This window comes from Gouania willdenowi, chromosome 5, assembly GCF_900634775.1.
Source record: "Gouania willdenowi chromosome 5, fGouWil2.1, whole genome shotgun sequence".
Taxonomy (NCBI): Eukaryota; Metazoa; Chordata; class Actinopteri; order Blenniiformes; family Gobiesocidae; genus Gouania; species Gouania willdenowi.
Genome location: NC_041048.1, coordinates 10298131 through 10320421, shown reverse-complemented (window position 1 = coordinate 10320421; position 22291 = coordinate 10298131). Strand labels below are relative to the sequence as shown.

Sequence of the window (22291 nt, the reverse complement as noted above, 5' to 3'; positions counted from 1 at the left end):
TTTTTTTCACCATTTTTATGACCGACTAAAGCGCTAACACCATTTTGACAGGTTTTAATTTTTTGGCTCGTTTTTAGGCCTTACTATATCCTTATCTTTGTTTTAAGGTGTTTGAATTTTTTTTGTGTGAAGATTTCATTTATTCAGGCAACTTTTTCAGGAAATTTACTTAGAAATTTGAAAGATCGAGATCAGGAAGTGGAGATTTAACATCAACACTGACAGGGATGAGGGAACATTTGTACTCTCCCACACCTGGGACTCTTCTAAGCAAACAGTAGGTACCTCCGATGAAGACTGACAGTTGGAAGTTGAAGCATGTTAGGAGATTCAAGTAAATTTTCTGAAAAAAGTTGTCTATCATATTTTTTTTCTTTTGCGTGAACTTAATTTTGTAATAATATGTTAAATATTATTACAAAATCAAGTTCACGCAAAATAAAAACAATATGATTTTGTAAAGTGAGCTTTTAGTAGAACAAAGAATGTTTTAACAGACAACCAGTCAAAACAAAACAAAGGTCAGCGAGTCATGAAAATCACAATTTGATGCAAAAGAAATAAAAGCCAGAATACAGGGAAAAACAAGTCAGATATGCTTAAAAAGTGACGCTTTAGGGTTACAAAGCTCTTCACTGTATCGCAGTCCACCAGGTGGCAGCAGATATCAATCAGTAGCCAAAGCATTGATCCTCCAAGCACTAGGGAGTGAGAACACTGAGGTGCAGAGGGATCCATGAGGGAGGAATTAGGCTGCGCTGCAAAGAGCGTGAACAGTCAAGGGAGCAGTTAATGTTGAAAATGTTTAAAGCTTGTAAACACTGAACATCTGGGGACTGAAGAGAAAAATTGGAAATGAGTCGACACATCAGCCACTTTATTAGAGGTTATGTAGGTACATATCTGTAGCTTGAAAAGATAGACTAACTCATAGCTGGAGCGTCATCCTCTATAAAAAGGTCTAGAAGTGATAAGGGGTGTGAGTGACCCAGTTGGATGTCTGGTCTTTGGTGCGCTTGGCAGAGCTGTGAGTGGTGAACAGTGACTTAAAGGCCTCAGACTTTCCCTGCATGTCCTGGAACGATCTCTTGATGCTGGAAGCTGAAAGGGTCTTAACATCGTTGGTGGAGGATCCCGACGGCCCGGCTACAGCTGGGTGAGAAAAAAGATGGGAGGAGGAAAAGAAAGACAAAGAATTATTAATGACATGACTAAAAGGATAAACCAGATCCACTGTCACGGTGACTTGAAAAACCACAACTTTGTTTAAAGAACTAAACCCCAAAACTTTTTTCTGCTGAATATAAATGTATTTGTGTATGAAGTAGTGCTGTTGATTAATCCTGGTCCAACTCTCTTATCTTAGTCAAAGTATTCAATTTGGCATATTTTGTTGTAAAATGTCAGAGTGAGTGTAAATGGGTTGAAACCAGGATATTACAATTGATTTTTGCTATTGGCTGAGAACAAGATCATGTGACATTTTGGGACCATCTTGCATCACAAACAAGCACTGTTAGCCCCGCCCCTTTTATAAAAACTAGCACCTGAGGGCTCTAGAATCTGTGGTGAGAAGAGAGGCATATTGAGTAATGAGTAGCTAGTTAACATAGTAGAGTGGGTGTGTCTTAACTGCTCCAGGAGCCCCGCCCATGGGACATTTTTGATTTTCCCTCTGAGTGGCAGGTTAGGAGATAGCAGGGGTTTAGTTACTCTTCAACAAAAAATGGGAAAAAAAGCATGAGCAGCATTGGCCTTAAATAGATCACAAGATCAATACAGTTGGATATTTTCAGAAAGAAAAAAAAGATAAAATAGGAAATGTATTACCATATTTATTAAAACATTTTATACATAAGGCTGACATTACACTGTCATTATTATGACAAGCCACCCGTCATTAGCATGAATAAGGTGTCATGAAGGCTGTCATTAAGTGTCGTTTATTACCCTAACCCAAAAAATGCCAACATAGCTCCAAAGGTCTCATAATTCAGATATTCTAGTCTGAAACGAGAATAGCAGACTCAATTTATTTTGTTGTTGCTGAAATCAAATGTACTTGGGAATGAAGTTTGATCCTGGTCCAACTCTTAACATTTAAGTCCAAGTATTTCAATTTGATGTATTTTAAATGTAAGAATTACTGCCTTCTATGGGTTGAAACCTGGCTATTACAATTCAGAATCATTATACATGGGACGTGATGTTAAATTGTCCTTTGTGCCAAAAGATGGTAGTAACATGAGGTTTACCATTTGAGAGTGGCGTGGGAGCTGTGTCTCAGATATGGGAAGGATGTAAATTAATTCTGGGACACATCAACACTTGAGTTCCTTTGAATCATCAGGGGGTGTTTTGGCCTTTTTAACAATAGACACCCTCATCAAAGGTGGCCAGCTACAGGGTGACCAAGCCTGAGCTTGTTTTCAGGATCTCAGAGAGGTTATTGTAAAATGAATAGCTATTGAGGAATAAATCAAACATTTCACCAATGAAGGCATGCAGTTTGAAGCTGGAAGGATAATGAATGGAATTATTAGCAAATATTATTGGGTACCACAATTTTCAAGTGGGCTCCCCTGTGCAGCTTCCACTGGTGGAGAACTTGAGTCTTCTGTGGAAAGACGAGAATAAAAAATATATGATGGAAAGGTTTATGTTTGTTTACTTGTAACTTCAGGACAAAACAACAAACTTAACTACAAAACACAACTTTTAGGTTTTTGTATTTGATGTATAACATATGCCCATAAATGCATCAACAGCTCTTCTGTATTTTGGTTTCAGGAAAGATAAATGAGACAAAGTCTTTGTATTGGTTTTGTTTATGTCCAAACAAAGTCTGAACTCAGTCTGACACACATACCTTTTGCAGGGACAGTCTTGACAGCCTTGGTCTTCTTGGATTTCTGAAAAAAAAAAAAGAAAAATAATTACCCAATAAGACAAAAAGAAGCTACTTTATTTGTGAAAAAATGTTAATCTAACCAGATCGGAGACAATGACTTTTTAAATGTAAAAAAAACAGAGCACCATCTAAATACTAAGTAAGCCTACCTTTGTTCTGGTTTTGGCTCGTCTCTCCTCCATCTTCTCCTGAAGCTCATCAACCTCTTCCTTTGTGCCATTGAGCACCACAAGGTCCTCATCTTTGAATGGATCACCACACTGAAACAAACAATGTAGGAATCAATATTAATAAGAATTTAGTGATTCCGATTTCATTATAGATACTGCTTATCGATTCGATTCCTTATCAATTCGATTCCTTATCAATTCGATTCCTTATCAATTCTCATTGGGTGAGGGAATTAAATAATACAAATGGATTTGTTTGCTTTAACTCTATTATATTATTTGTCTCTTCAATTTCATGCAGGAATATCAGCTCTCTTTGTTTACATTTCTATAAACGGACCTTCAGAGACTCCGTCCCCATTGTTACATGTGACGTCATCAGCCATGTGTGTGCACCAGTGTGAAAGATCAAACTAAAGACAACAATCAGTACCAGTCCGTCTCCCGTGTCTGATTACTTGATTACTTGTTATGAGGACATTAACTGGCAACGAGGTCTGTGCAAGAAGAAAGTTTAGCGCAAGTGTACAGAACCCAGAAGTGAGTAGCGTAGCAACAGCTGTGGGTGGAGGAGGTGGATTCTCCGCGGTGAACAGCAAATAACTATATGGTGGAAGGGGCTTCACTTAGTGTTAGCATAAACACAATATACAGGACCTGGAGGAGTTTATCGTTATGTATTTGCGATGTAAGAGGAACCGATAAGCGGAATCGTCAGGCAAGCAAAAAACGATTTCTAGGGATTGGATTACAGGGAACGGTTTTCGATTCCCATCCCTAAGGGTAAGAGAATTAAACTGAACTATAAACATAGTTGTCTCAACTCAGAAACTTAAATTACATAAAAAAATTTTTAAAAAAAAATCACTCACTTTGTTAATCACTATTAATCTTCAATAAAATACTTAAAAATGAATAGTTGACACCTGCAGCCCAAATCATAGTGTTTTCTATTTTAAATGTATATGCAAAAGTCATTAGGACATTGCCCGAGTGATGCTTGGGTGTGAAAACAGGAGTAGGGCTGCCGTCCTTTGCTTTGCAAAGCAATGGTTGTTTATCTTGTAAATGGAAATATTCAAAAATCATTTGGTGGACGATCCTTTATCCTGTGAAAATGTTTTTACATGCAAACAAAACTGCTGAAACCAAACCTTGATACAATGAAAAACTAATCTTTGCTGTGCAGCAACACATGAATTTTCCACCATTTATTTGCATAAAGCATAATTGGAAAAACACAGTGAACTCTGAAGCAGGGTGGAAGGGGGGGAGGAGGATAATTCAGTTAGTCAAACATGAACAGAATTAGATTTATTAACAACAGAAATAGAACACACAGAAAAAGAGCAGATTCAATTTTTTGAGCAGAAATAAATCCCATTGATTGGGACATTTAAAGAAGCACACACAAAGTACCACAATTAGAGCGGATTAGTAAAGAGGAACAAATATCATATGATGTTCCACTAAAAATGCCAGTTATTCCCATTCAGGGAATAACATGATGTTACAGGGTTCGCGCCAGCAATGTTGAGCCTACGGGCCCCCAGCGCTGTGATTTTGGTCCCCTGAGGTGTGATGTATCGATTAAAAAAAGAAAAAACAACAGAAAAGCCCCCTACTCTGGTTGAAACACCAGGGGGCTTTTCTGTTGTTATTTCCCTTTTTAATCGGTATCATCATAATAATTTTTGTACACTTGGACACAAAAGGGACTTGTTTAAACTCTTTTTAATATGCATAACTGAGAAAGAAATACATTAGCCTGTTGCCTGTACGCATCCTCCGGAATTAGTTATTCCAAATTAAATCATTCAGAATTCAAGTGTTCTGCTTCGTGTGTACATAGAAATAGTAATTCCCGAACTGAGGTTTAAATGGAAAACCGGTTTATTTGGCTTTAGTTAATTCTGCTTTAGGTCTGGGGGTTGGGAAGGCTCTGATTGGACAGGGGGATGAACATGATGTATCATGTCTATCGGGTGTGTTTAATAAGTCTGTGTGTGTCCGTGTGAAAGTCTGCTCTTTTCATTATATCCATGTCTTTTAAGGCTTTTATTGAAAAGTCTAGGCTGGAGTCCGGGCCGCCGCCATCTTGGATTATGACATCACAAGCGTGTCATCGCCGCAAGTCGCGCAAGACGACCCAAATTAACTTAAAGCGGCGTTAACCAAGTTAAATGTTTACAAGAAAGAGTAATTATCTAATTCGGAATTAAAATTGGAATAAACCAGCCACATAATTCGGATTTAAGTTTAATTCGGAACTGTTTACAAGGTCAGGTTAAAGAGGAATTAACTTTTATTCTGCTTTAAAGAGGAATTAAAGCTTCCATGTAAATGTGGCCAGTGTCAGTTGGTGCCTTCCTAAAACAAATTGTAGATGCAAAGGATGCAACAGAAATGGAAAAAAGTCCCCTGACAGAGACCAGCGGGGGAGTCATTGTGTGTTGCTGCTGTGAGCTCAGTGGGCGTGAACATGTGCTCTGTTCAACACAAGAGATGTTAATCTCAGAAGCTGACCAAGCAGCAAACAAACTCAGCGCTGCTCTGAAGTCACTCACTCCACAAATGACACAAACAGGTCACCAAGGAAACCAGCAAGTAAACGAGTCTCATCTCATCAGTAAACAATGTGGCTACGTGTCTATTTACATCCTCTGATGGGATAATAAATGTGCTTTTAACATGTTTAACATATTTTACAGAAGCAATGAGCCCGTTTAAATCACAATGTAGAACAAAGATGGAAGTCCGCTGAGAGAATGATGATGATGAACATGTGTAGGGCGGGAAACAGGGTGTTACTGTTGGTAACCAGACTGTCACTATCTCATGGGGTTGAATGGGAGGAGTGACTTATAATCAGCAATGAGCTGAGCTTAGGAAACACACAGACAGACGTTTGCTCAACACCAATCCTGAAACAAACTGAATCTAAGATGCTGTTTACACAACTGAAAATAGCTGGAACATCTTCCACACTCTGCTTTGGTTGCAGTTGATGCTACTGATGAAGCCAACGGGGATTACGTCTGTTCACCAAAAGGACTTTAGCAGCACTGCTTTGTGGAGCTGATATGTAAAGTTTGACCTCTTCACCACACGGAGGACAGAGGAACCAACTAAAAGGTAAGTTACTTCAAATGGTTCACAGGCTTGTGTTTACATGTGCTACACTGATGGAAGACGCTCAGTTTTTTATGCTAATAAAACGCAACACTGTTTTTTTTCCCACTTGGTGTCGGTATTGGCAGTCGTAGCATAATGTGTGATGATTAGGAAACATATTACATATTACAACATTTGCCCAGTGGAGGTTGGTATCATTAGTTCTTTTCTCACAGGAGCATCAGAACCAAGAGGGCTAGCTAGACTTTCCTATTGTTTATCTTTGAGAAAACTGCAATATATAGAAACACTCAATACTTAAATTAGTCATAATCTAAACTCTATATTATCTTCTGCTAAAGGATAATCAAAGTAATGCATTTATTTTTGTGGTGAAATTATAAAAATAAAACATGAACCTTGCGCGTAAAAACGCATCAAAATGGAATAAAAATGATAAGCAGCAAATATCTAAAATAAATAGATAAATAAACAAATGCTTTTTGATTTCTTAGATGTATTATAAATTTGCATCAAAACTAGTAACAGTCTTTAGCTAGGACTAAATTTACTTTTGCGGGCAGGTTTTAGTTCAATGTCAGCTTTTAACTGATTTGGCAAACAAATCCAAGCTTCACAAAACATCAAATATAGCCTATATTATACAAAAATTATGCAAATGATACCAGCTTGTTTCAAGGGGCAAAACCTGCTCGATTCTGTTTGTCTACCGACTTCAGACTGTGGCGTTTATACAAAAACAGGTATATTGCTTCACAGCTTCAATTATTTCTTCATTAGATGAAAAGATAATAATAAATAATAAACACTTATTTAAAGCAGACCTTAAAGTTTCAGACTTAATGTTTCTGGCTTTTCACCCATTAAGAGTTGACAGCTTGTTTTTGCAATGCTATCTATTGTACTTTGCCCAAAGCTCCAAAATTCATTGACTATTTGATCACTACTACTGAGCTTTGTCTACTATTTAGGTTAAAAAAAAAAAAAAAAATAGTAAACATAACTTATACAATCTTCAGACTTTTTCTTGTTTGCAAAAACCCTTTTTGTCAAACATTGTGGAGCAGTTTAAACAAAATGTAAGCAGAAGAGAAAATCAGAAGCATCACCATTAAAAGCAGAACAGTCACAGTGACATTCAATTTTAAGCAAAACTAAGCAATGTTAAGATATTATTTTTATAATTCCGGTGGGAAATATTGAAATATTAGGCTTTTTAAAAACTAACATTAGGCAAACCAACATGCAATTTTTTTTTTGGCCCGATATAATATTCAGCTTTCTCTGCCGTACACATCCACAACACGTACAATATGTTAAAAACAACTATGTAAATCTTAGTGGAAAAAAACAAATGTGAAAAGATATGATTCAGAAAACAGTCAATGAAAGTGACAAAACAAACCTGTCACAATACTGTTCATACTGGATTTTTTCTAAGACTGTAGCTAGCTGGGTTTCCATTACAGATTTACGCAAAATAAAAGAGTTATTTCTAAATGTCGACAAAGTATAATTACGCTTTGAACGTGTTTCCACTGAATGTTGTTTTGGGCTGGAACCTCGTAACTCCCGTGAAATCTCATCCCGCGAGACTTCGGTGCAGGAAGACGGACGCTCAGAACCACCTTATAACACTCTGTATTCCTTTGCTGTTTACTGTCTAATAATTTAACGCTAAGAAATGTTCTGGTCTCCTCTTCTGTCCACACATACTGCGTCATGTTTACTCAGAAAGATGTGGTCATGTGACCAGGAACGTCCTGTGCTTCCATGGCGCGACACATTTCAATATCAAACAACTAAAATATCTCCTCAAAAGTGTAAAATCTTTTTTGTGATATTTGTGGTCTTTTTTTAAATTTGGGTGTTTCCATTACCAGTTTTTATTGCGCTATTTAGATTTTGCGCATTTCCGAGGGTAATGGAAACGCAACTTAATTTAGTCATTTGCAAAAAGAACTGGAGTGGAAGGTAAAAGTATAACACTGAAACATATGCATTCTTGAAATTACAGAAGAACTACATATATACACGACTTCACTTTGTGTATTAACAGACTGTTACCTTTAAATGCAAATGTGTAATAGAACAGTTAAAATCTCACACAGTTCTTCTGGATAATAAAGGAACTGTTAGCTCCACTAATACATTTTGAAGCAAAAGTTATTAATAGACTACATTCATGACTGTATAAACTAGCTCTAGCCCACATGTTTAGTATTCCTTAGGGATCCATCTGATTATGGAATAGAAATAACTTTGTTAATCCTTGCAGGAAATTGTAGTGTTACAGCAGCAGCAAAAACATACCCCCGAACCTCACCATCACACAAAAAATATCTGAATATAAAGAAACATAGAGATAGAAACATTTCTACTACAGCTCAATAAAATAATTCAGTGAGGAAAAACTTCCTACTCCTTTCAGTCCTGCCCTGAGCTGAACCCTGACGATACTCTGTTGAAACAGCCTGAGGTTGTGCAAGAGGTGAGATTCATAAATGAAAATACTGTTTAGTTTTCTGAGCGATCTCATCTCAGCCACCTGATGGACTGTCTCTAGTTCATCACCAACAGCAGAGCTTTTTAAGAAGTTTGTCAAGCCGGTTTCAATCCCAAACTCAGGCTCCCTGCCCCCAACGCACCACACCAAGGTAGCATGGCCAGTCTACGACCCAGGAGACCAGTGCTGACTGCACCTGCATCCTCTCATCTTTTCATAATTGGATGATGCCAAAGTCACATCAGATCACATGTACCCATCTGAACCATCCATGTGGGTTCTCATTCTGGCCCTTCAATTGGGTCTCTCAAAAGTCTTCATAATATGGGAGCCAGGGTTAAGGTCAATTACCAATGTAATTGTGCAATTGATAAATCAATTAAAATTATGGTGCAATTATAATTGTAGTTTTACAAATATTTTTCTGTTGTAATCATAATGAAATGGTATTTGAGTTCAGATAGTTGACTGTGTAATTGACATGAAAATGAATCTATAAAAATTGTCAATTATAATTTAATGCAAAAACTGGGGAACCTTGTTACAGTTCTATGTACAGTACAGTTGTACACATATGTAGTTAATTATTAAATGTTTCATGTCAAGCTTTCCCACATTTTACCATTTAAAAAAAATTTAAATCGAGGGGTGTACTGACAGAAAAAAGCTCAGACGTCCACACCAAAAATATTAAAACCTATATTTTCATTGATTGGGAGCCTCACAAGGTAACCAATAGATAGGAAATAAATTAGATGATAGATATTTGTTTTCAGTGTATTTTACAGCTGATTTAGGACCCTTTATCATAAGAAATACAAACATAAAGCTAACACAACATTGTAATTGACTTTTTAAGGACAAAAAATAATTGTAATTTAATTGTAATTGGAAAAAATTGCTGGTCACTGTAATTGAACATGGATAATTGAAAACATAATTGACCCCAACCCTGATGGAAGCTAAAGGCTACAGGCCTGTAGTCACCAGGTTTCAAGCTCCTTCATCTTATTGGCCATTGAGCAAACGTGCAGCTAATGATAACAGACAGGAGAGTCGGTCTTTAAGACTTTCTCCAGGCTTCCTTCCTCTGCCTCCTGCTCCGTTTCACTCTGACACGTGTTGCTCTCCTCTTCAGCAGTTTCTCTGGAATGCTGCATCTCATCCAAGCAACTTTGGGAAAGAGCAAGATCTATTAGCTCTTGATGGGAATATGCAAAAGGGGAATACCATTGATAACTGCCCTTCTCCAAGGAGACTCAATGACCACATGGTTATTACCAAAGTCTACAACCACAATACTTCTACTAGAAACCTCACCCAAAACTACTATAAAACTCAAACTAAAATACCATAACTTTACTTTACTAACACTTCTTTAAAAAAGATGCCATGGTAAACATGCAGGTAATCAACCGTTTTGTATCTCTTTCAGGGGCGTTTTCTTCCTTATGTGGCCAAACTGGGGACTACAGATAAAAAGAGCTATGATGTCCCTGCTCAAAGGCACAAAAGTCCATTTTCTGTTGTGCATTTGGATTAGTATCATTATATGTTTAGTAATTTATTTTAAAGCAATGATGCCTGCTGAACTAAACAGCCCACAGGCTTACAGCCACAAAACCAATAAGTGTAGAGCCTTTCCCAACGACTGTAAAGAAATTCTGCCTGGCACAGATGAAGAAACATGGGACCGCAGGGATTGTGAAGTACGTATTTCTTTCTTTTGCTTATGATGTGCTAAATGTGTCTAGGGATGTCCTGATACAACTTTTTCATTTCCGATATGATACCGATATTGCAACTTTGCGTATCAGCACCTGCTCTCTCTCTCTCTCTCTCTCTCTCTCTCTTTTCTTTAATTAAAAAATAATAATAATAACTTATTTTGTAGTGTGGAATGTTAGAAAAAGCTTTATCAAATGATGTTACTCAAACGGAGAACAATAGTCAGCAACAGTAGGTATGAGAAAAACTGACCCATTTATTATTAACAAATTGGTTACATAATTTTTTACCTTTAACATAATATCTACAGTATTCTACAATTAAATAAAAGAATTTAGAATGAATTTAATAAAAAATTTAAAAAAATAAAAAAATCCAGAAATTTGAATCAGATATTCGTTTCCAGGCTAATATCAGACCAATATTGGATCGAGACACCCCTAATTGTGTCGATCAAATATCATTAGCAACCCCAATCCTAAGGATACAATTTGATCAATGCATAATATTTAAGTTTTCACGCTCCTGAGTTTTAACTTTTGATATTTATTTCATAATTTATTGTGAATTTGTATCAATAATAAGTTTTAGGTTAAAGATCTGCTGGCTGTACCCATTTAAATCAAACTATTTCCACACATTTGTTTGATATCGAAGAAAAGACAAAACTCGACCAATCAAATTATGCTCATTAATGTTTTTTTCACAGGTGAAAAGCTATATTGTGAAGAGTGGTCTGCAGTGTTCAAATTTACCCACAGACCTACATTTTATCACGAAGCCTTTGAGTCCAGAAGAGGAAGACTATCCATTAGCTTTCATTGTGACGGTTCACAATGAGTTGGAGGTTTTTATACGCATGTTTCGGGCAATTTACATGCCACAGAACGTCTACTGCATTCATATCGACACCAAGGCTCCAAAGGAGTATCAGAAAGCCATAAAAGGACTACTTAGCTGCTTTGATAATGCCTTTCTTTCTAGCCGCAGTGAGAGAGTGACCTATGGCGGGTTTTCTCGCCTACAAGCTGACCTGCACTGCATGAAGGACCTGGTGAAGTCCAAGATTCGCTGGAGAAAAGTGGTAAACCTTTGTGGACAAGATTTCCCAGTCAAAAGTAACCTGGAACTGGTACAGTACCTGCAGAGCAAAGAGTGGAGGGACCGAAACATGACGCCTGGTATCAAACAGCCAGTGTCTATGGAGAACAGGACTAAACTGCAGTATAAGGAGATCACAGGGTCACACGTGGCCCTGAAAGGAAATGGCCTAAAAAAAGCCCCCCCACCACACAATCTGCAAGTTTACTTTGGAACAGCATACTACGCTCTCACTAGAGCATTTGTTGACTTTGTTCTAGAAAGTCCAATAGCTCGAGACTTTTTAGAGTGGTCGAAAGACACTTATAGTCCAGATGAACACTATTGGGTGACGCTCAACCACATCAAAGGTAATGTTATTACACAACCCACACACGCACACACAAACACCTTGGCAAAGAACTTTAGGAATGTATTTTTACCACCACCCATTTTTGCAATAATCAGAAGCTCAATGTTGACTGTTATGAAAAGTAATAGTTTTAATTAGTAACTTTGTCTGGTCCTATGTCATAAATAAGCTCCAGGCAGTTACATCAATGGAGGTTGGGCAGGAGACATTCGGGCGATCAAGTGGAGAGATCAAGAGGGATCTGTCCACAATGGATGCAAAGGTACATTACATTGCTGTAAAGTTTATACAATGTCAAAATTGCAAGGGTGATGTTAACTTTCAATCAGCTTCACTTCAGTCAGGTCTTTTTTTTAGGCCCGATTAAAGCTTTATTGAGTGCATTCTTTGCTTTGTAACCCATGATCAATGTCCAATATAAACGGTGTGCTTCATAATGTCAAAATTAATAAGTTTGGGGGGGGGGGGGGAGCAGCGTGTCCATAGCTGTCAGAATATTACTGTGGGTCCGATATAATACCTCATTAAAATCAGTCGTTTAAATAAAATGTTATTTCTTGTCCACACAATGTTTATTATTTATTAGTGCCAGACCTGTACCAAGCATGAGTCACTAACTCCATTCAGCGTGACCCTTCACCAATTCAACAAAAAACTTTTGGCTTTAAAGCAAGGCAGTAACAGTAACTGACATGTCAGTTTTGTTTTTGATTTTTTAGGACATTACGTACGAGATATTTGTGTCTATGGAGTAGAAGACCTGCCATGGATCATCAAAGGAAACCATATGTTCGCCAATAAGTTTGGAAGTAAAATCTTTCCCGAGGCCCTGGATTGTCTGGAGCAGTGGCACAGAAACAAGGTGCTGAACCAGGCAACTACTCCCATAAAGCCATCATGGTTGTTAGCCACACAGAGAAAACCACAAAGCAGCAGCAGCAAACTGTTTCCACTTATTCGGTGGCTGTCTTTGTTGAGTTGGGAGAAAACACAACTGAGAGGGGCGGGGTGACTGAACTGTGGAGCTGCATGTGTTAATTTATTTCCCAAACTGTACATGTCTGTTTTTGTATGATATTTATGAAACAATATATACATAAGTGCATTCCTTTCCTATTTAAGAACTTTGAAATTGGTCAAATTTTAATAAATTCCCATTATTTTGATGTATGTTGTCTAATTGTACAACTTTATGAGCAGCAAAAAATGAATAAAATATTTTGTAAATTGGTAAATGTTTCTCTCATTTCAAAATGCAGAAAATATAAGGTGTAAACCTGATTAGACATTATCCTTTTCAACTATTCCCAGTTTGTGCCAAGGAGAAACATTTGAGAATTTGCTTGTTTTTCGGTTTTCATATGTAATATAGAAAGCAACTTTCACTGTGCGCGCTAGCAGACATCACGAGTGATCTATAATTTTGACATTAACATTTGATGGAATTCAAGAAAATTTCGATTCGCCTCTTCTACTACCACCTCCCAAATTTCCTATTGTGCGTTTCATTCGGACAATTTGGAGATTTTCAGAGAGCCACCAATGTTCTACTGACTAAACTTCCTGTTAGCTTCAAAACAAGAGCCCTATTTACAAAAAACTAATGGAAAACAATTTTGTTTTGAAAAGTTGTTGTTTGACTTTTAGCATGATGCCGGTCTCAGGAAGATTTTACATTCCCCTCACAACGCGTCATGGGGCGGTTGAGTATGACTAGTGTGCCCACCGTGCATACTTCAAAAATGACCCAATATCGTATACATCCAGGTATTTGTTGCACACTCAATCTTTCCATACTAGCTAATGTGAACACACAACATACCCATTTTGACGTCAGACTTAGTATGAGTAGTAGTATGTTAGTATGCGATTTCAAACACAACCTATGACTCCGCTTAGCTAGCGAGCTATGCGCTAACCTAACCAAAACATGTGGGACACTCTCAGTCTGAGGAAAACATCACACATACTAATAAATGTAATGCAGATATTCTGGAAGAAGAGTAAAAATCTTCCAGTAGATAAAAGATTAAATGTTTTTCAATTCCATTTTGGTTTACGGCCTAACAGTTAAATAGTAGCATGTCAAATACAACTTAATTGCTTATTTAGTGGGAGAAAATTATATATATATATATATATATATATATATATATATATATAATTTTAATTGATGCATTTTGTTTTCATTATTATGTTTTATGTGAAAAAGTGTTGATCATGTGGAAGAAAACCAATCAAAGTATAAAGTGGATTTAGCTTATAGTTTGATAGATTTTTTTTCTTTGTATGCAAGTATGCAAGTAAGAAAGATTAGTAAAAAAAATAAATAAATACTTTTTGGATATTGAGGAGCTTATATATATATATATATATATATATATATATTTTAGTTCCTCAATATCCAAAAAGTATTTTTGTACTATATATATATATATATAAAGTTTTTTTCTTTAATTATGGGCCAGAGATTATCGGTTATTATATTAATTGGAAAAACAAATATCTGTGCATCACTTCTATTGATCTACATCTAAATGACTGGTGGCGTGACTCAAAGTGCTCGAGCCAGAAATAACAAGGTTCAGCGTCACCAGAGGCTCACTACAGAGGGATTCCTGCCACTGTTCTCTGACCCCTTCATGCTTTCTTTGAAGCACCGGTGAGTTTTAAACAATGTTGAATACCAGCACCAAAAATAACAATGTGCACTGCAATGCTTCAATCTACACGTACACAAACACGGTATTGTTGCAATAGAGCCCATCACAAAATAGATTTACCAACGACTTAAGTTACTAGCCTAACTTGTTCACTTATTCATGACAATTTTTAAAATATACCACATGTTGAAAACCAGAAGAATGAATATCTTTCTTTTTTTTTCTTCAATCTAACATCTAACAATTAAAGTGCCCCACAAGTATGAGCATTACATAAAACATGGTAGGATTACGACGTTAAAGAAGAAAAGATGAATAATAGTATGAAGGCAAAAGGTAACCAGTGAGTAGCAAAATAAAACTAAATTTGCTGGAGTGAGTAAACAAAGCCAAATCTGATATAATGGCAGATTTTTTGTTTTACTTAAGAGAAATGTTTCCCAACCGGGAGTTCACGTCACTAATAACAGTTGAAAAAACTCAAAATTCTTGCCAAATGGTTACATTTTCCTCAAATTATGACTTAATATTTCCTTTATTTTAATAGAATTTGGTCACAAAACCTAGAAAATTTAAAATGAAGATCACTTATTGCTTAGATATGGTCAGTTTCTTACGTATTTTGTAATTTATTATATATCATAAACTGCTGGCTAATACAATTATGCTAAGTTTTTAAAAAAACAACAACAACACAATGCCCATTGAGACTGACCAATGTCTGCTCATCTCCTGAAGCCATAAATAAATCCACTGGACATCGTGCAAACAGTAAACTAAATTCCTCACAAAAAGCTCAATGAACTAAAAATGTATTATTTTTTAAAACCGAGAATTTTTCCCACAGTCTGTAGCTTTTTCTCATGGTTTTATTATGCCCTATTTCTGAAAATCTCAATAGACAAATGTGACATACTTTGAGAAGAGCAGCCGGCCCCTACCTTAAAATAGAATTTGCTTGGGAAAATACGACCGTCTTTAGCTCGAAAATAAAGTTGTAGAGCTTTTGTACAACTCCCACGTGGGTCTATTCATGGTCATTCGGGGACATGACTTTTTTTTGTTAGTTAAAACAATCGGTGGAGAATGAGCGGAACATGCATCCGCTTCCATCAAAGGCATTAAAAGTAATGAACAAACACATTTTGGAATATCTGCCAAAGCACACACACAAAGGAAAGGCGACTCTTTTTGCTGTGGATGATCTCACTTTGAACTTGAACAGAAGTTCCCCTTGAGTTTAAAGAAATTCTATTTGATCTGGAACTTCGGCTAAGCCTAATCGATAAAAAAAAATTATTATCTATGCATAAAATAGATTATTATCTAAATGAATAGATTATCAATTTTATCCATCTTTTAAGTTAAAGTGATTGTTATGTTTATGATTTTGAAAAGTGAACTTTGTTTGTATCTCCAAAAAATAAATGTGTTTCTTTGCTACTTTTTGTATAAATTACACAGAAAAACATAATTGCAAGAAAAATGTAATATTTCTAATAAATACTGTAACTTCTTTTTTCAAACAATCATTGAATCAACCCATCAATTAAAGGTTCAAGACAGTTCAAGATCTTTCGCTCCCATTCCCGAAATCTTAAAACTTAGGTCTAATTCTTCTGCCATTTTCTTTCTATTATTGCTTATGCTTGTTTGTGTGGACATGTTTTTTTTAATTTTATAACCATATAAAGCTGAAGATAAGCATCAAGAGAGAGATGAAAAAAAGTTAAAAATAGATGATAATCCCTCACCTTGTGGCAGATTTCTGTCTTGACTTCCTTCAGAGCTCTGTCAGAAAATACACAACCACAGGTCTGTAGGTAACAGAACCTGAAAAGGAAAACAACAAATAGATTCATGAGATTCTTGGATTTACAGTATATATAAACGGTTTCATATCTTCACCAAACAATTCTAAGTCAAATGAATTTCATTGATAACAGCCAATTCTGTCACATGCTTTTGTTGCAAAGACTAATTATTCAGCATGTCAAAGTACTTATACTACACACATTGTTGAGAGTTGACATCAAAAACACAGAGAACATTGAATGACATAATTTAATGATGCTTGTTCATATATTCTTGTAGTGTGTTAGTGATTTAATCCAGGGAATCATGCTTTTTTTTTTTCATTCCATAGCCAGGTCACAGCACCTGCTTTAAGCTTTAATTTATTAACGTTTAGGTATAACTAGGTCTTTGAATCCCACTGATACACAAAGTAAAAACATGGGCACATCCAGGTTTCTAATAATTTTACAAACTACACTAGAACATTAAACTGTGAGTGTTTGGTTTCCCTACTGCATCATTTAATACATGTCTAAAGATGAAAGATATCCATGAGTCTCCTCTTTCAGCTATTTTTCATTAGAAAAATATATTCCCAGGTTCCAATTTGTAATTAAAACTAAAATCTAAATTAAATGAATGATGATTGCAATTTACTAAGTATTACAAAGTTTAAATTGGCTCGAAAGAGTGTACCTGTGCTTGCCATTCATCTCCAGTCCAACCACAGGGCAAATGAACATGCCACAGTGGATGTCTTCATATCGGTCACCTTTGGTGTTTCTTCTCTCTCCCTCCCATTCAGGATTATCAGTCAAGTTGAGCTCCTTTATGTCCTACAAAGAAAAGTAATAAGAAGCCAGGAGCAATTACAATTTGGACATGTATTAAATCAGTCATTATTGTTTTTGCATGCAAACATTTTTTTCATAAAAAAGCCTAGTTACACTGCTTATGTTTCATATATAAAAACATAATACTAGGGTTCCCACACTTTTTTCACAATAATCTTTCAAAACCTTTCCAAAATATTTGACCAAATTTCCATGATTTAGTTCTGAAGCTAAGATCTTTTTTTTACGTATGCATTTCCTGGTTTTTAGAGTACGCCAGCTGAAGTGATCTTACCTAAGCACAGTGATTTTGAGTTCCCAAAAAAGCGCTATATAAAATGTATGTATTATTATTATTATTACTAGGAATAGACCGATATGGGATATTTAGGGTTGATGCCAATACCAATTTTTTTTTCCATCAGCCGTAGTTGATGGCCAATACAGACTGATTTTTTTGAGCTGATAGTACTTTTGCTCCCTCAATTTACATCATAAAAATTACACAATGATGAAAACAAATAGTATAAATCTCAATTTTTAAAAAAGGAACATTTATTGAAATTAAAGGTGAGGTAGAACAACAAGTAAAAATATTTAACAAGTATTAAAAACATGATATAGAACAAGTAAAAAATATTTCTGCTCTCTGTAAATAATGCGGATCGGCGTACCCAGCAGCCCGCATCGGCCGATGTCGAAACACGTAAAAAACACAAAAATCGGCCGATAATATCTGGCGAATTTTTGGTCTATCACTAATTATTATCTCGTGATTCCCACTCAATTATGCTGCCGATATGCAGCACTTTCCCTTTGAGATAACGATTAACATGCCTGATGTTTAAAATATTTTAAACATTAAAATAAAATAGGGTATATAACCTTTTCCAAAACAGTTAAAACATTTCATGACTTTTCAAGACTGGAAAATCTGTTTTTCAAATTCCATAACTTTTCCAGGAATTTCATGACCATGGGGACCCTGTAATACTAATATTTGACGTACAATACCTATTTTCAGCCAAATGTCTGTCTTAAAAAGCCAGAAAATTTCTTGGTTCATTGAAAATAGTTTACATTAGATATGTTACTATCTTTATAAACAAAAACATATATATATATATATATATATATATATATATATATATATATATTCTTTTTTTTAATGTGTCCGTCTTTGCAAATATTTCAAATAACATTTCTACAAAGTATGATTTTTATTTTTTTTTTTAAAAATGATCACTTAACCAACCTTGATCCCACGGATGTGGGTCACAGCTTCAACATTGGGCCTCTCAGCAGACTTATCTAGAAGGTATTCAATGATGGCATCTTTGTTATACAACCTGAAACACAACACAGAGATGGCTCTCAGGGTAAGCTGCATTGATTTGGTTAGTTATGGCAGGCTTACTATCACACATTGGAATTTAAAAATGACAATCACAATGAATCACAATTTCATTTAGCAGACACTTTTATCCAAAGCAAAGCACAACACGAGAAGTTAGGGTTTGGACTGCAAATTAGTGCAGTGCAAAAAAAAAAAAAAAAGGAGTTTCTGGAATAAAACACCCACATAGGCACTGACAGAACATGCAAATATATATATATATATATATATATATATATATATATATATATATTTTGTAAGGTTTCATTCATGGCCGTGGCTATTGATACGAATATATATCAACAGACTGCCACTCTATGCATAGCAGCACCCCTCACTGGCCAGTTTAGGTGAGTGATAGGTGCACCACGTGACTTAAAGTTCCGTCAGTTGTAATTTAACAAGTTTATTTTTAACTAACTTTTTTATTTTATCCCTAACCACAACCCTATCCCTAACCCAGGAAATACCCTAAAATGTTTTTTTTTTTTTTTCCCATATATGTATTTTTAAAGGTGGAATTTGCCGTGTTAAATATGTTAAAATTAAAATATATATATGACAAAAGTGGGATTCAAACCCATGGCAGCACAAGGAAAAAAAACCTTGAGTCAGACACCTTAAGCCACTTGGCCATCCTGAAAACAAAACACAGGCACATTACACGTACCCATAGTCCAAAAAGGCTATTGATACATTTCCGTATCAATAGACACTTTTCTGAATAAATGAAACCTTAACATATTACTGAAGAAAACAAAAATCATCTTGCTGGAATTATTATGCGGAAGTCAAGGTAGCACCAAAGCGATCAACAGACGCCTCTGATGAAGACTGGCAGTTGTCAGTCAAACAAAGTGGAGATCAAAGTGGAATTCCTAAGGAACACTTGTCTGAATAAATGAAACCTTAAAATATTATGCAAAAAAGAAGAGAAAATCACATTGCTGGAATTAGAACATGCACTTGTGTATATAGAAGAACCAGGTCCATCACCAGGGTTCTACCACAGGCTTTCGTTGTGTAAAGCAGAATTGCTATCCACTTAACTAAAGCGCTGACAATATAATTCGTTCAATTCGAAACCACTGGTGTAATCCAAGCTCTGACATGTCATTACACACATATCTTACCTTCCCAGTTCACAGGAAACGATAGGTCGTCTGAGCTTCTCCTGGCTAAGAGCGCAGTACTTCCATCTTGCAGCTCGTTTAGCGTTTTTGTCAACCTGTAAGAGGCCAAAACATTAACTATTAAACGTCGATTATGATTCGTATCTTATAAGTAAGGTTTGAAACAAGGAATATTTCTAACTAAAAGGAAAAAAATGCTTTGTCCCGATTAGAGAAGACACAACCGATTAGCCTTTTAGCATTAGCAATCACATGACTCTATACTTTAGTTAAAAAACAGGGCTAATAAAAACGTAGCAAACCTTCTCCACTTTCTTGGGACCCTTCACCAGCTCGTGTCTTTTGGGAATAGTGCCTCCGTCGCATCCCATCGTGAACTCTGATGTTTAAAGTGAAATGAAAAAAGTTAGCTTGGTCCGTAAATAACAGCTAACAGCCCGGAAGCGTCCTGACTTGAAGCACACAACGAGAGTTCGAAAAAACCCGCGAGATTTCCTTAGCAACAGATGACGCACTATAGTGGTTCAAGTAATAAAGGCATGAACAGAGCGTTTTATAGTTCTGGCCACAAGATGACAGCATCATAATACTTATCTTTCTAGATTGAAGTTACGACGCTGATATTTTCTTCATATTCAATATTTATTCTAATTACTATATAAACATCATGAACCCTAAAAAATGAATGATTAAACATTCTAAAGTGGAAAAATACGATTCTACCTGTCTGTCTGTCAATATGTTTTTTTTTTCTAGTTCAGTGACTTTTGGAAACTTTTTTTCTGTCAAGTGAAAATATATTGTGATCCAGGTATAAAGCATTAAAATATAAAAGACATCTTCTGTTCATTGTTGCCTTACAATGCATTTCCTTTACAGGCATATAAACCTTAACTGTATGTGGGTGTCAACGAAACCAATAGATAAATAAATGTATTATCATTTTCCAGTATGCGCAAAATTGTTCATTCCTTCATATTAGAAATACACAAAAAAGCTCCATATCTGGCCAAAGTAAAAACAAATGTTTGCCAAAGAAAATTACATTAGCCTATATATTTTGATATAAACTGAGAGAAAAAAAAGCTTCAAAATGTACATACTATACTCTCTAGTGAGACACATGTACTAAATGTCTCTTTCCATGATTTTTTATCACATGAGAGAAAAAGAGAAACTAAATTAGGGACCAACATCTTACATTTACATCTCTGTCTAATATCCTGCACTCAAGCTGTGATTTAATGGATAAAAGCACGTGGAAGCATTTCAGAATGTAATATTTTTGAATGAAAATTTAAATCTATTTTTCAGACTAAAGTTTTGAGGAACATCAAGCAAAAAAAAAAATCATTGTTTTCAATAGCATTTGTTTTTGCTTTTTCTATAGAAACAAGTATACAAGGAGATAGAATGACATTAAATGGACTAGAATTAGAACAAATTGCAAGTAAAAAATGGAGCCTTTAAAACGTGTATTTGCATTTGTGAAACATTACCACATTTTTGGTAACACTTTACTTGAAGTTTTATAGATAAAGCTAATATTATGCTGTCATTATTATGACAGGACACCTGTCATTAGAACGAATAAGGTGTCATGAAGGCTGTCATTAAGTGTTGTTTGTTACCCTAACCCAAACCATAACCCTAACCCCACAAGATCCCTCCACCTAACTCAGGGGTCTGCAACCTGCGGCTCTGGAGCCTAATATGGGTCTTTGACTCTTTTGCAATGGCTACCTATATAGCTTTAAAAAAAAAAAAAAAAAACTATTGAAATAAATAATTAAAAATGCATGCTTTATGTATGGCAAGAAATTAGCAATTAGCATGTGTTGACCACATAATCAAATCATGAAAATCAACTTTTTGTAGCCTTTCAAATACGTTAACTAAAAAACTAATCTTCTTTATATAACATTGCGTTCATGTAAACTGAGATGCATAACAATTTGAAAATGCAAGATACTTTTATTTTATTTCATACTGTTTTTAAGTTTCCATTTACATGATCAATATGAATCAAATCAAATTAAATCAAACATTATTCTATATAATTTTAACTGTATAGAATTGAATACACTGTATTGTCTTCATTGAGAAGGGTTTTTTTTGGCCCCGAGAGAACTTTAATCCAGGTGAGATGAGGCAAAATGGTTCCTTTGAGGGTAAAGGTTGCAGACCCCTGACCTAATTTTAAAAAATGCCAACATAGCTCCAAAGGTGTCATAATTTAACGAACGGCGTTTAATGACAGCCTTCATGATACCTTTTTCATGCTATAGACAGATATTGACAGTACATGTCAGCCTTATGTATAAAAATTCAAGTAAAGTGTTCTAAATTTTTCCCAGTAATACATAGGCAACACAATGGCGAGAGAGAGAGAGAGAGAGAGAGAGAGAGAGAGAGAGGAGTGATTACGTTACTCTTTTGCCATCCATCCATCTTTGACAGATTTTAAGTTAGCCATTAAACCAAGAACTAGTAAGTGACATTAGCATGGCTTTTAGGCCTGTTGTCAGAGTGGTCTAAAGATGAAAGTTTTCTTGGAAGATAGTTC

General features: G+C 35.6%; 2 protein-coding genes across 5 annotated transcripts in view; one reads left to right on the top strand and one right to left on the bottom strand.

The window, feature by feature from the left end:
• gcnt7 (glucosaminyl (N-acetyl) transferase family member 7) overlaps window positions 1–13138 on the top strand; it is a 46491-nt gene extending 33353 nt beyond the window's left edge. Inside the window, exons 2-6 of one of the 4 annotated variants that reach the window (XM_028447720.1) lie at window positions 6086–6216; window positions 10158–10431; window positions 11160–11901; window positions 12073–12165; window positions 12623–13138. In XM_028447720.1, coding sequence (XP_028303521.1) covers window positions 10174–10431; window positions 11160–11901; window positions 12073–12165; window positions 12623–12915 — 1386 coding nt within the window. In that variant the 5' untranslated portion in view covers window positions 6086–6216; window positions 10158–10173 and the 3' untranslated portion in view covers window positions 12916–13138. Of the gene's footprint in view, window positions 1–5882; window positions 6217–10157; window positions 10432–11159; window positions 11902–12072; window positions 12166–12602 lie in introns of those variants that run through there. The other 3 variants (XM_028447723.1, XM_028447719.1, XM_028447722.1) reach the window with 3 other exon arrangements.
• rtf2 (replication termination factor 2) lies at window positions 856–20205 on the bottom strand. The gene is made up of 9 exons (XM_028447724.1): window positions 20028–20205; window positions 19726–19820; window positions 18452–18545; window positions 17060–17199; window positions 16321–16399; window positions 3061–3171; window positions 2870–2912; window positions 2561–2617; window positions 856–1152 (listed from the first exon to the last, which is right to left on the bottom strand). The coding sequence occupies exons 1-9, from the start codon at window positions 20094–20096 to the stop codon at window positions 962–964; spliced, it is 879 nt and encodes a 292-aa protein (XP_028303525.1). The 5' UTR covers window positions 20097–20205; the 3' UTR covers window positions 856–961.
• Between the last annotated feature and the right edge of the window lie 2086 nt (window positions 20206–22291).